The sequence below is a fragment of the Heteronotia binoei genome, chromosome 2, assembly GCF_032191835.1.
Source record: "Heteronotia binoei isolate CCM8104 ecotype False Entrance Well chromosome 2, APGP_CSIRO_Hbin_v1, whole genome shotgun sequence".
Taxonomy (NCBI): Eukaryota; Metazoa; Chordata; class Lepidosauria; order Squamata; family Gekkonidae; genus Heteronotia; species Heteronotia binoei.
The window spans coordinates 116,292,227-116,306,907 of NC_083224.1; the positions used below are offsets into that span (position 1 = coordinate 116,292,227).

Consider the following 14,681-nt stretch of genomic DNA (forward strand, 5'->3'; position numbering starts at 1 on the left):
TATTTTGAATTGATTGTATTAGTAATACTTAGCCAACTTCAGCACATAAGCAAACACTTGTTTAAAAATTTCTCTTTGCCCAATACTTAGGAATTGGTTTCCAAAAAGGTTGTGTCCTCCTCCAGAGTACAGCTTGGCCCTTTTTGTCAATGATTGACAGTGCTGTGGAGCACTTAGAGCACAATATACTCTTTCTTTTCAGAGACAACTCACTCCCTAAAGGGAGACAAGGGGATTTCCAAGTCAAAGTTTTTGTTTTTTGTTTTTTTTTAAATTGTTTTCATTAAAAAGACAATGTGGTTCAGGCTGAATGAGATTTTCCCTCCTAAGATTCTCTTGATAGTCTGTTTACTATCATGTCAGGATACAGCAGCACACATAAAGCTAAAAGGATTGCCTTCCCAGAGGTAAGTCTATGTAATTTAAGATACTGCCTTGAATATGGATATTATTGCCTTTAAGCAACTAGCAGAAAGTATGGTGATAGGGCTGTAACATGAACCAATTTGCAGTTTTATAATTATACATTTAAAATTCATCTCATTCTGCACCACAACTTCTCTTCAAACAATTTTGTTCCTCAGTTCCCATCTTTCAAATATTCTAATTTGATAGCTGTTCAATGTCCTGGTTTAAAAGACAGTGAGCTGATATTTCATATTTTTTCTGTGATAATTAAATCATTCAGCAAAAATGAAAATGTTATTTTTATTTTTGTGCAGTTATGATCCCCCCCATCTCCTTTTCACTTTAAGAATAACAAACAAGATTTTTTTTTAAAGATAATTTTTGTAATAAACACTATTGGACTTTTTTTCAAGCTGCTAATTGCAAACTTGGTCCAAGGAAATATAATGAAGATCAAAAAGTGGGATCTGTAATAATTGGAATTTGAAGGCAGAGAAGAGGGAGGAGGTTGTGGGGGGGAGAATAGATACAGTAAATCGTGAAGGCTTATTCTAGTAATCTTTACTGAAACCAAATAAGGATGAGATGTTTGATGAAGTTATCAAACAAAGCAGGATAATTAAGAGGCAATTCTAAAATCTAGGTGAAGGTGAACCAGTTGAATACTTCATGGAAAGCAGAAGGATAGAAACATACTATTTTGCTTTCACTGAGAACAAAAAGAGATATTTGGGGGCTTCTGTGTGGCTGCGGGGTTCTGATGTTTTCCCATAGAGACATTGTGGTTTGATCTAACACACACTGATGTGTATCCATAGGCTCATCTCTTGAGCATTTGAGTCTTTCATTTAGCTTCCTTTCTTCTGAAGCTTCTGAAGAATCCATTCCTCTTCTAATTATCAGTAGTCTTTCCCTATCTTTCAGTCTTTTAAAAAAACATCCTGCTTGTCATCTGACAAAATGAACTCCAGTCTATGAAAACTCATGCCATAATATGTCTGTTGGTTTCTAGGGTGTCACAGGAGTCTGTATTGGCTTATTCTTCTTATCAGTCAAGCATAAAAATTGACAATGATGGACACAATCAAAGTTATTCTCTGGAACTTCTCTGATGTTTTTGTCTTGAAAAGTGCCAGTAAAAAGGATTTTTGATATCCTGAAGCTGTCTTTTCACACCATGAATAAGAAACTAGATATTATTGAAAACATAGGATGCAATCATAGGATGATGAAAAATTAGGGTTGCCTACTCAGGGTAGGGAAATACCTGGAGGTGTTGGGAGTGGTGCCTCAGAATAGCAGCATTTGGGGAGGAGAGGGACCTCTTCAAGGTATATTATCATATAGTTCCCCTCCAATGCAGCCATTTCCTCCAGGACAACTGATCTCTGTCATGTGGAGATCGGTTGTAATTCCAGGAGATCTCCAGACCCCATCTGGAATTTGGCAATCCTATGGAAGATACACACTGTGTAGTGCATGGCCTAAATGAACACACCCTCAGACCCATGTTACTTTTAAGCTTTTATTCTTCAATTAGATTATCTGTTTATTTACTTCATTTATACCTGACTTTCCCCCCCAGTGGGGACCAAAAGCGGCTTACAACATTCTCCCCTCCTCTGTTTTATCTTCACATCAATCCTGTGACGTAGGATACACTGAGTGTGTAATACTGGCTCAGGCTCATCAAACATGCTACAGCATGACAGGGTGGTGATTCAAATCTGAGTCTCCCAGATCGTAGTCCAGCACTCTAACTGCCATACTATACTGGCTCTTTTCCAGAGAACAACTTTGATTGTGCCCAGCATAATTCAGTTGCAGTGCTTATGTTTGGTTAGGTTTTGTTTAGGTTTTTTTAAAGAGTCAAATGGAGTGCAAAAGCTGAATCACATCGTTCTTTGGGATGTGGCTAACATTTAAATCCTTATTACAGCAGATATGCTTGTAAAAAAATTTCTTACTTGTTGAAATGTGTAGCCCAGATTAAGGTCTGTTTTCACTGTAACACTTGAAACTTAAGGGTTTTTAAATAATTATAGTAAGATGTGAACTTCTGGTCCAAGAAAGAGGGAGGAAGCAGAAATTACACTGAGAAGAAACCCAATGAAGAAAAGCTGTTCTACTTGCATGTAAAAAGTCACAGAGGCTCTGGAATAATCTGACTTGGACCGATTTCACACTCACCCTTACACCACTCTCACGTCTATTTTCTCAATGCAGCATCCTCCCAATTTCCCACTATTTGCGCCGGGGCTGCAGCAAACATTGCGGTTTTCATGCAGCGAACATAAACCACTAAAAACCAGTTTCTGTTTGCTGTGTGAAAACTGTGATGTTTACTGCAACCCCGATGCAAATAGTGGGAAATCGGGAGGATGCTGTGCTGAGAAGACGGACACAAGAGTGGCGTAAGGTGAGCGTGAAATTGATGTCAGAAGTCAGAACCACTCCCTAGAAACCCTAGTGTGGTAGAAGAAATTAAGAGAAATGAGGCCTAGCAAAATTTTGTCCACCAGAAACCTTTGACTTTAGTATAGGGTTTCCAAGTCCAATTCAAGAAATATCTGGGGACTTGGGGGGTGGAGCCAGGAGATTTTGGGGGTGGAGTCAGAAGATATTAGGGGTGGAGCCAAGATCAAGGCTGTGACAACCATAATTGAACTCCAAAGGGAGTTCTGGCCCTCACATTTAAAGGGACGGCACACCTTTTCAATTCCTTCCTCTCATAGGAAATAATGAAGGATAGGGGCACCTTCTTTTGGGGCTCATAGAATTGGACCCCCTGGTCCAATCTTTTTGAACTTGGGGGTATTTTGAGGAGAGACACTAGATGTTATACTGAAAATTTGGTGCCTCTAACCCAAAAAACAGCCCCCCCAGAGCCCCAGATACCAGCGGATCAATTCTCCATGATTTTCTATGGGAATAAATCTCCATAGGGAATAATAGAGTTCCCAGCAGACATTTCCCTCCCCTCCCCCTGCTTTCTGACGACCCTGAAGCAGGGGGAGGGTCTCCAAACTGGGGGATACCCTGCCCCCACCTGGGGATTGGCAACCCTACTTTAGTAGGCCTTCAGGATGGCATTTCTTCAGATACAGAGTTACTACAGAATTGACTGCAGATGCAGAAGAACAAAGTGTGAATTCAGTGACACATTTAAGTGTGAGTTCAGTGACACATTGTATTTAAAAAGTCACAGAGGCTGTGGGATAATCTGACTTGGACTGATTTCACACTCACCCTTATGCCACTCTCACGTCTTGTATCTGAAGAAGCATGCATACACATGAAATCTCATACCTTGAATAAAACTTAAAGGTACCACTGAATTCAAATTTGTTCTGTCACTTCAGACTAACACGGCTGCCCACCTAGATCTATGCAGACACAGAAGGCATTCCAGTATGCACCCTAATTTATCCCAGGACCACAAGCAAAGCATATATTTAACCTTTATATTATATTTGCTGATGACAGAGACAAGAATAAAGATCACCAAGCTCTCTTAATCCTGGGAAATTTTGATGAATATTTTGGGCCTAAGAATAATCCCATCTATGACAGGGCCTGCTCTCACCAATGAAAACCAGAAACTGAGAGAAAGTATATATATAAGGTATACATAAAATGGCTGCATGAGCAAGCAGATACCTGCGAGTTTGGAGGCCACAGAAATGTAACTATTAGGGATAGTCTTGTAGTGAACATTTTAGAAAAAGACATCCCAGACTTTGCAGAGTGAAAGTAAGCTTACTCTGGAAGAGCAATACAAATGATAAATTCAATATTAGTAAAAACAACAACAAAACCCCTGCAAGTCCATGACCCCTCTTGAATGGACTCCAGAAAGTAGCCAAAAAGCCACCATTCTCCAAGCATTTCCAAGGGATGAGGAGATGGCACTAGCCAGGCCAGAGACCACCATCAAAACCAGTCATTCAACAACCAAAAGCAGGTCTCTAGATGAATGCATTGTGGAAAATAGGTATGCACAGAGGGCAGAATATTCAGCAAAACTGCTGAATGCCACATATGTAAGAAGATAAGACATTTTAAAATGATCTGTCACGCTTGAAAGGTGCTAGAGATAGTAAAACAGGCAAATAGCAATGACCAATTCATCCTGGGACCAGTTTTGATAATCCTACAGACTGTAGGAGTTTTCACTGCAGATTAATGGCTAGCCAGTAAAATTCAGAATTACCACTAGAGCTGGTAAAAGCATAATCCCAGATTCTATAGATGTTTCAATAATTTAACCGAGTCTCCAACAAACATTTGCAAACCTGCACATTATAGAGATTAATTAATTTTTGTTTATATAAATAGAGGTGGCAACCTGTTAAGCGGCAGAATAATCCCTAGGTGCTGTCAGGAATGATTGATAACCACAAGTTAGGATGTTCATTGAAATTTTTTTTTAATAATAAACTTATTGTCAGCATGAGAAAACTCAAAAGAGGGGGGATGTAGTACAATATGAACCTCTTTTAGGACCAAGGAAGAGGGGAGAAGCCAGAAGCCCTAACAGGGAGTATGTTTTGGGGAGAGCAGAAACTATACTGAAAAGGAATCCAGTGAAGGAAAGTTGTTCTGTTTGCATGCTTGCAATAAATACATAGTTATTGAAAAAAATCACAGAGGTGTGCATTTGCACACACTAAATAATGTACTTTGCAATGGAATTCTTACTGTGTAAGAATAGCAAAATCAAGTTGCAAATAGTTGCTGTATGAAAGCACCCAGAATCTCTGGCATTAATCTGACAGTAATCATTGTGCACTTCCATGCAAAAACATTTTACTATCTGTCCAGTTTTACTAGGGCTGAACAGAACCTAACAAACATCTAGGATATTGTTCACAGTGATACTTGGGAAATGTTGCCACCCCCTTGGAAAATTTCAGCATGGAGGGCCTCAAGTGATCACTCAAAAAGTGTATCCAGGAGCTTATTACCTCTGAAATGACCCTTAGGTTCAGGATAACTAACTGCAGCTTCTCATAGATCCAGGCGGGCAGCCATGTTCATCTGAAGCAGCAGAACAGATTTTGAGTCCAGTGGCACCTTTAAGACCAACAAAAGTTTATTCAGGGTATGAGTTTTGGTATCCAGGCACACTTTCTCAGATACATAGTAATGGGACTTAATGTTTCATATATATAGGTAGATACCTCTACATAGGTGAACAGGAAATTAGCATACAATTTATTGAAGGTGTTTTGACACATGCAAAGACTAAATAGCAAAAACAAGCTAAGGTTATAGGTCACAATATGTTTGAATTTAATTACAGGGGGGGAACAGTGAAGCAATAAATATGTCAAAGTAGGAGACTAACATGTAAAAGTATCTTTCTTAATTGTTAAGATTAATTGAGACTCTGCTCTACACTCCATTTATCTCCTCTCAAGCATGGAGTTAGCTGACAGCATCCTTTCTTTTGAGGTGGGATGCAGAGTTATGTTCCTGGTTTGGAGTCCTCCCCCTCTTCAGGGTTATCAGAAAGCACAGAAGGATTTGAATGTTTGCTGGGCACACTATTATGTCCTATGGAAAATAGTTCCCATAGGGTATAATGGAGAATCAATCTGTGGGTATATGGGGCTCTGGGGGGGCTGTTTTTTGAGGTAGAGGCACCACATTTTTGGCACAGCACCTGGTGCCTCTCCTCAAAAAACATCCCCAAGTTTCTAAAAGTTTGGACCGGGGTTCCAATTCTATTAGCCCCAAAAGAAGGTGCCCCCATCCTCCATTATTTCCAATGAAGGGGAGGCATTTAAACTCCCTTGAGTTTAAATCATGTTTGTCACAACCATGCTCCTAGCTCCACCCCCAAGGTCCCCAGATATTTCCTGAGTCGCACCTGGTAACCCTATTTGTCTAATACCATTAAAAGGCTAGGCCCAGTATTCTATCTGGTTACTGAACTGTTGGCTTTATAGCCTTATATCCCCAAATACAATAAAGTAGCTAGTCAGCTTTACACCTGACACCTTTTTAAAAAGTGTTTGCCTGTTTAATTATTTAGCTTGGCATTTCTCTTGATTTTGATGAGTTTTAGAAGTTCCTAAAAGGGGGCATATTGTTACACAAAACACCTAAGGTCCTTTGATTCTTATAACCCTAAATATCAACTTGCCTTTCTGTCTTAATACTGTAGTTCACATGAGTTTGAAAGAAAAAGGAAGTGATAGGGAGTCTGTGGAATATGGTTTTCTCTAAATGAGGCTTATTAAGGCCATAACTAATTCCATTACCATGTGCATAACTATGTACACGATGCTAGCACCTTTTGCTTGCTGGTCCTGTGCATATGTTATTAGTCTAAGATTTAACCTACCAGAAACATTTAAAAAGGAATAGCTGTAATGACATGCCAAAGATTTGATCATGCATGTGGCAGTTCATATGCAAAAGATAATGCTGATTGCTTTTCCTTTTAATAACCATATTTTCAAAAGTCAGGTGATTTCTTATGGGCTTAAGCATGTTTAAGTATCTGCTTGGTTTTGGCCAGGAGTCTGTCTCCATACAATCCCCACCTCTTCTGCAAATATATGCAGCAGTTTCAACTCTTTCATAAACTAACATTAGAATATAACTGTTACTCAGAACTCCTTGTTTCCATTCTAACATCAAAGTCTCTCTGTTTCTTGTGCAATTCTCAGCACTAAGTGTTTGTTCTATGACCTCTTCAAATCTGTGGGAGGCCATTTAGTTGTTTTCCAAGTAAATAGAATCAGCTGCTCTAAACAGTCTTCTCTGATAGTGAAGGGGGACCCCTGAATAATTAATGAATACCCATATGATAATGAATAAAAGCATGCTTCTACCTTCAGAACTAGGATGTCTGATGCAACCCTTCGTTAGAAGCACAGACAGCCCCAAGTGGGTGTGAATTCAAGGTTTTATATTAGATAAGAGACAGTGACCTCATTGAGGCCTCTGGATGTTTGTTAGATAACAAAGGGGCCTCAGAGAAGCTTCTTGCTGGAGCTGATAAAACATGGAGACAGGAAAAATGGAAAAGTACTAGAAAGAGTTACAAGGGGGTGAGGAATATTGAATCAGATAAGCCTGTGTGCCTGCGCTGTTGAGTGTCTGTGTGAATAAAATGGTCTGTATGTAGAATGATTTTAACTTAGTCATTTTGGGAGCCCATGGCTGACTAAGTACCAAAAGTAAGCCTCGTTTCATACCGATAATGTGTGCGGACCTCGTTATTTCTCTGCTTCATTAGCAGGACACAATACATACAACCACAGGGGTTACAGTCATCTGAATACACAGTGCTTTATTGCTTGATCTAATGTAGTCTAGCCATACAACAGGCCCTAGAGATACAGAGGTCTGTATACAAAGTAAATTTTGCCTCTCCAAAATGAAACAAAATAAGGATTAGTAGTAGAGTGACTAACTTATACAGTCACAAGTAGCCAATAGCATATTGTGTACAAAGTGGTACAGATTTGGGCCTTCCTGTCCATCTCTGGCCCCACTGTGTGGATTTTTTGATACACATTATCTAGGGGGTCAATTCAGAATTAAATATTATGATATTGTTTCTGAGTAGGAGGCTGTATTTCATGATCACTTTGCAGAGTAATGTAGAGTATTGCACTGAAACAAACTTTCACATGGATTATGAAAACTCCAATTCTCTTACTGTTTTTAAAAGATTAAGAAGACAAGCTGGAGGTCCTTTATCAGTTGACTGTGAGCTGGGCCAGTGGTCAGAATGGAGTGAATGTCTTCCTTGTCAAAAAAAAAAAGTAAGGTTGCATTCTAGTATGTTAAAGTTGTCCTAAAATTTGCCTATAGTAAGTTAGTAGAGACATAAAGCTCTGCAGAGGGATGACATAAAACATTGTATCCACAATCCAAAATGCAGTTAGGTTCTTCTAAGCCTAATGGGCCAAAGTGCAAATCAGGATAAAGACATGAGAAGGACTCTACTGGATCAGAACATAAAGAGGCAGTATGAAATATTTGGTGAACTGTTGATATAGAGCTGCCTTCACCACTGAAGTGAAAGGGGAAAGCACACACAGGAAAGCTCATTTGGAGAAGGTGCTGCTCAGATGAACTGAGCTGTCATGGTGGAGCACAGAGAAAGAGGTGATACTGAAGATACAAGGGTCAACGGCCCTGAAGGGATTTGCGTGTGCAAAATTGCATCTGCTCATTTGTGCTAGAGCTTGGCCAAGTAAGGTGGTGAATGCAGTAAGGAGGTCAAGGTAGCATGAGGTTCCAGAGACATAAAGGACTGCAGTCCCACTCCTCCAGCTGCTTATACTCTATCCATTGAGTTGGTGGTGGTGGTGAGCATAGAAAGGGTTAATCATTGGAGAAGAGGGACCTAGAAGCTTTCTAGGGGTAGCCTGGAAACTTCCAAACTCCCAGCAAGGAAGAACCACAGTGCCTTCTGAGGGCTGGGCAAACCTCCCTACTTTATATACATGCACCTTACCTAAAATTATGCCTTGTAACTAGTGGGTAGCATTTCACCCCTTAAAATTTTATTACCATGCATTCCAAATTGTACTTTAAAGTAATTTTCACTTTTGCCAGAAGTCCCTACACTGATAAAGGTTTAATTTGTTATATATTTCTTACTTAAATTACCTCTCAATGTATAATTGAGATGTTATTATTTTGGATATATATTCATGGTAGTTAGACAAAGTTGTAGTCCAGTGGCACCTTTAAGACCAAAAAAGTTTTGTTCGAGTTATAAGCTGTTGTGTGCAAGCTCACTTCTTCAGATGGGAGCCGTGGCTGGGTGGTTACAACAGAGCCGGCTGAAATTGAATCCAGCTAAGACGGAGGTCCTGAGTTGGGGTGGGATGGGTATGGGCATCGAGCTCCCAGCTTTGGACAGTGCCACATTGGTGCCAGCCCAACAGGTGAAGAGCTTAGGAGTGACCTTGGATGCCTCCCTTTCCATGGAGGCTCAGATCACGATGGTTGCCAGGTCTGCCTTTTGTTATCTTCAGCAGATCAGGCAGCTAGTACCATATCTATCCCCCCAGGACCTGGCTACAGTGATCCATGCAAAGGTCACTTCCAGACTAGACTATCATAACTCGCTCTACGCTAGCTTACCCTTGAGACTGATCCAGAAACTGCAGCAGGTAAGGAATGTGGCAACTTGCCTGCTGACTGCACCACCTTTATGGGTAGGCATTTGGCCCACGCTCTGCAGTCTGCACTGGCTGCCCATTGAGTACCGGATCCACTTTAAGGTTTTAGTTCTAATGTTTAAAGCTTACACGGCCTGGAGCCAACATATCTGTGGGACCGTCTCCTTCCATATATGCCCAGGAGGTTGTTACATTCAGCCTCCCAACATCTGTTGGCCATCCCCGGCCCTCACCTCAACTAGGGCTAGGGCTTTTTCAGTCCTGGCCCCGACCTGGTGGAATCAGCTCCCTATTGAGATCCAAGCCCTAGCTGGCTTATTAGCCTTCCGTAGGGCCTGTAAAACTGTCATGATGTGAGACGGCTAGGCTGGGCAATATGTGATGACATGGTAATCTGAGTGCTGTTGAGTTGTCTGTTTATAGAATGTTTTTATTGTATTTTATTGTTTTATCATATGGGTGGAATAGAAATATACTAAAAGGGAATGGGTGGAATAGAAATATACTAAAATACATAAATAATAAATAAATACAGTGACAACCTTTTTATTTTAAAAAAATGTATAGTACAGTTACAGAGCTTTATTACATCCAGCCCAGTATGAGGGGAGAAATTGTACTGGCAGTCTTTGGAAGGAAGTACCGTGCCACCCAACAGGAACATGTGTCCAGACTCAGATCCAAGACTGTGGAACAGATTTTCAGTGCATAACATCTGGTAAGTGAAATTCCATCACCAATATAGAACTCTGTTCTGTGCCCTCTCCAGGAAAACCTCTCATGGAACATGATGATCCATTATTCCACTTTCACCATATTAATATGGAGAGGGGACATGACAGCATGGAGTTAATGACAGTATCCTCTAAGGTGCTGCAGAGCAGATTTGAAAATCTATTGCTATAAGAACAAGGCATTTTGCATTTAGAAATGGGCACAATTACGTGCTGCCAAAAAGAGAGCGAGGAAGAAACTAAACTAACCAAGCAAAAACCTCCAAAGGAGGACTTACTTGTCAGGAGTGGTTTAAAATAATCTTCGATTAAAGAATGGAGTTGATGGCAAGTCTAGACAGGTTAGGAATTTTCCTTGTGGGTGGGGGTGCTCTGTGTGTGTGTTATTATTATGAACAGATTTCTGTTATGACTCATTTAAAGAAAAAAGGTACTCTATAAAAGGGTTCTTCAATTGATGTTAAGCACAGAATCTCAAGCCAAGCAAGGGGGAGAGGGGTGCAAGGACAGCAGAACCAGTGCAATAGTGCCCAGTAGCACAACCCAGTGCCAACCTACTAGTGTCCAGCAGTACAACCCAGTTCCATTGTGCCATATTCCAGCTTAACAGGACTGATGTTAAGCACAGAATCACAATCTGAGTGTGTGCAAGGACAGCAAAACCAGTCCAATAGTACCAAGCAAGGGGAAGAGGTAGACACATTGCCTTCTGAAGAGGTATGGGGGAATTATTTAGGTGGCCAAAGATGGCAAAATATACAGGGTCAATAACCTGTGTATACAGGAGTCAGTCCACCCAGGAGCCCTCTTTAAATAATGAGGAGATTGATATACTAAAAATAAGTTTTTATTGGAAAAATTATTCAAGCACACAAGAAAACTCAATTAGCAACATTCACAAAGATCTAGGAAAATAGGTAGGAAAATCGATATGAGAGAAGACATACAGGGTAATACTATACTTCTGGTGATGAATGAAGGATGATCTTCTAGCAAAGATGGGAAGGGGAGGGGGAGCAAGAGACGATCAGTGTCACTCACAATAATGGGCCCAAAACTGATCAGGAATTGGGGGTGGCTCTGGCAGCAAGATAGGAGTACTGCCAGAGACATACCTGGCTGGCCTAAAATCTGGCCTTTTTAGCCAATTTCATATCCCAAGGCAGGATTATGTGATAGTTGACACCTACCCGGAGAGGGTTCCCAGAAAAGAAAAGAAAATAATTTGATAGGTGTTGATGGTTTGCTAAGTGCAAACCATATTTCAAACAAAGAAACTAGAGTGGTAACACACTGGATGAAACAATGAAAGGGGAATATGTGGCAGGATGTGGCTGTTGACAGATGCTCAATGAGGCTCTATTGTGTAAGAAGCTTGTGTTGATGGGTGATTAGAAGATTCTTTTGTTTGGTGAAGAGATGTTGCAGCAGCTTATTGTTGACTGTTTTACTCTGCATATGCATTTCCAAAGTGTTGGCTGGCCTCTGGAATGTGATACATGATGGAGACATCTCTGTGTGGTGGTTTGCAGGAGCGAGTGTTGTCTTTTTGGGACATCTCAGGAACATGGCTTCTATCAGGGCTGCTTCTGGTGCTGTCTTCTCAATGACAGGGATTCAGCTTCTATTCTGCAGGGCTGAGCAGCTTGTCTGTGAAGCAGTCTGGAGTCCTCTTAATGTTGTAGGCATTGGCAGTCACACAATAACAGGCACAGGCAGGAAGCTTGCTGAGGCCTGGCTGGAAGCACTGCTGTATAGTCCATACAAACTAATGTCCATAATGAGGCTGACACAGGAGCTAAATGATTATAGTTCATAGTGAAGGCTGAATGTCCATAGTGCAGTTGGCATAAGAGACTAAATGATTATTTATTTAGACGATTATATTCCGCCCTTTCCCAAAAACAGGCTCAGGGCAGATAACAATATTTTAAGAAGAAGATATTGGATTTATATCCCGCCCTCCACTCCGAAGAGTCTCAGAGCGGCTCACAATCTTCTTTACCTTCCTCCCGCACAACAGACACCCTGTGAGGTGGGTGGGGCTGGAGAGGGCTCTCACAGCAGCTGCCCTTTCAAGGACAAACTCTGCCAGAGCTATGGCTGACCCAAGGCCATGCTAGCAGGTGCAAGTGGAGGAGTGGGGAATCAAACCCGGTTCTCCCAGATAAGAGTCCACATACTTAACCACTACACCAAACTGGCTCTCCACACCAAACTGGCTTTAAAACAATATAAAACAAAGAGTTAAAACTAGATTAATCTGAACAGTTTCAAGCTTTCCTGGAGGATACATCCGCCCTTGATCCCTTCCAGTCTGGCTTCTGTCCTGGTCATGGGGTAGAGACTGCTTTGGTAGCCCTCACAGATGACCTTCGAAGGCATCTGGATCAAGGCGGGACAGCGCTGCTGTTGCTCTCTTACAGCAGCGTTTGACACGGTCAATTACGATCTTATGACCCACCGCTTTGCCGACATTGGAGTTTAGGGGGTAGCCTTACAGTGGTTTTCCTCCTTTCTCTGTGGTTGGGGACAAAGGGTGGCGATTGGCGAGTAGATCTCCTGGCGTTGCCCACTGGAATGTGGTGTTCCGCAGGGAGTTATTCTCCCTGACCCAAAGGACATCCGGCTTGCCTTTTCGGCCCTGGCGCCAACTTGATGGAATCAGCTCTCCAAGGAGATACGGGCCCTTCTGGATTTATTGCTATTCCGGAGGGCCTGTAAAACGGAGCTGTTCCACCAGGCTTTTGGCTGAGGTGGGTGAGCTTCCCCACACCAGCTAATTGGCCTCCCTGCACTGACCTCATCCTGTGTTCAACCTGTGAAGGATGTACATATCTGTACACTGACACTGCCTTATTTTAAATTATTTTAATGATCTAACTGTTTAAATTTAATTGTTTTATAATGTGATTTTAATTATTTATTATGTTGTAATCCACCCTGAGCCCAACCTGGGAAAGGGCGGACTAGAAATCAGCAATCTAATATAAATAAATAAATAAATAAATAAATAAATAAATAAGTAAGTAAGTAAGTAAGTAAGTAAGTAAGTAAGTAAATAAATAAGTAAATAAATAATAAAATTAGATAGATAATAAATAAGTTATAAATGGTGGTTCCATTGCAACTGAATGTCCATATTGAATCTGGTATAAGGGCCAGAGAATTATAGTCTATAATAGGTGGAGAGGGGGTCCAGGGCTAACACCATAGCACAACCCAGTGCCAACCTACTAGTGTCCAGCAGCAGAACCCAGTGTCACTGTGGCTAATGCCAGCTCAACAGGGCTGATATCAAGCACAGAATCACAATCTGAGTGAGGGGAAGGGTGTGTTTGTGTGGAAGGACAGCAGAACCAGTGCAATAACACCCATAGCACAACTCTATGCCAATGTCACATCAAAGCACAACTCTGTGCCAATGTTACAGCATTGCAAACCCAACTAGAACTAGTATGCTCATTGCCTTTTTTATTGCAACCACACACTGTCTTGACATTTTTAGTGAGTTATCTACAATGACCCCAAGATCTCTCTCTTGGTCAGTCTCTGCCAGTTCACACCCCATCAACTTGTATTTGTAGCTGGGATTTTTGGCCCTAATGTGCATTACTTTCCACTTGGTCACATTGAACCTCATCTGCCACGTTGACGCCCACACAGACAAGATAAAAGAACAGGTATTGCTGGGTTACATTCAGTGAGCTGTTGGTTGCGACCAGGGCCGGCGTGTCCCAGCAGGCCAGATAGGCAGCTACCTAAGGTAGACTGGCACCATGAGGTGGGTGTCGGGTGTCCCCTCCCCGTGTGTGCCCAGCTGCCCCCCAGTGCCCCTTCCCTGCTGCCTCTGTGCTTGCCCTTGCAAAGTGGAGCTGAGTGCTTCCTGCAGGTCACTTTCATAGGCAGGCAGTGGCCAGGCTGATTCTTGTGGCACAACTTAGAAGTCTGCAGCTGGGGATTCTAGGGTCTAAATATGGAAAGGCTGGCAGGTGCCGCAGGAAGATGGCAGGCAGCTGCTTTGGTGGATGGGGGAGAAGGAGGGAGCTGTGTTGTGGGCAGGCTGAGGAGCAGCAGCAGCAGCCAGGTGAAGCTGGAGGAGACCAGGCAGGGCAGCACAGCCCTGGCTGTTCTTCCTGGCATAAGTGCTCCTGGGCAGGTGGGCAGGCACACCACTGGATCATCTTGGGAAGGGAAAGCTTGGCCAATTTCACCAGTGAGAAAACACTCCTCTTCCCCACTGCTCTCTGGTTCTTCTTGGCACAAGTGCTCCTGGGCAGGCAAGTAGGCACACTGCTGGGGTGTCTTGGGAAGGGAAAGTCCGGCCAATTTCACCAGGAAGAAAACGCTCCTCTTCCTCGCTGCTCCCCCTGTGGTACCCAGT

At 42.0% G+C, this 14,681-nt stretch overlaps 1 protein-coding gene across 1 annotated transcript in view; it reads left to right on the forward strand.

The window, feature by feature from the left end:
* The first annotated feature begins 280 nt into the window (after positions 1-280).
* C8A (complement C8 alpha chain) overlaps positions 281-14,681 on the forward strand; it is a 104,089-nt gene continuing 89,688 nt past the window's right edge. The window contains exons 1-3 of the mRNA XM_060231887.1: positions 281-407; positions 8,099-8,192; positions 10,131-10,281. Coding sequence (XP_060087870.1) covers positions 295-407; positions 8,099-8,192; positions 10,131-10,281 — 358 coding nt within the window. The 5' untranslated portion in view covers positions 281-294. The remainder of the gene's footprint in view (positions 408-8,098; positions 8,193-10,130; positions 10,282-14,681) is intronic.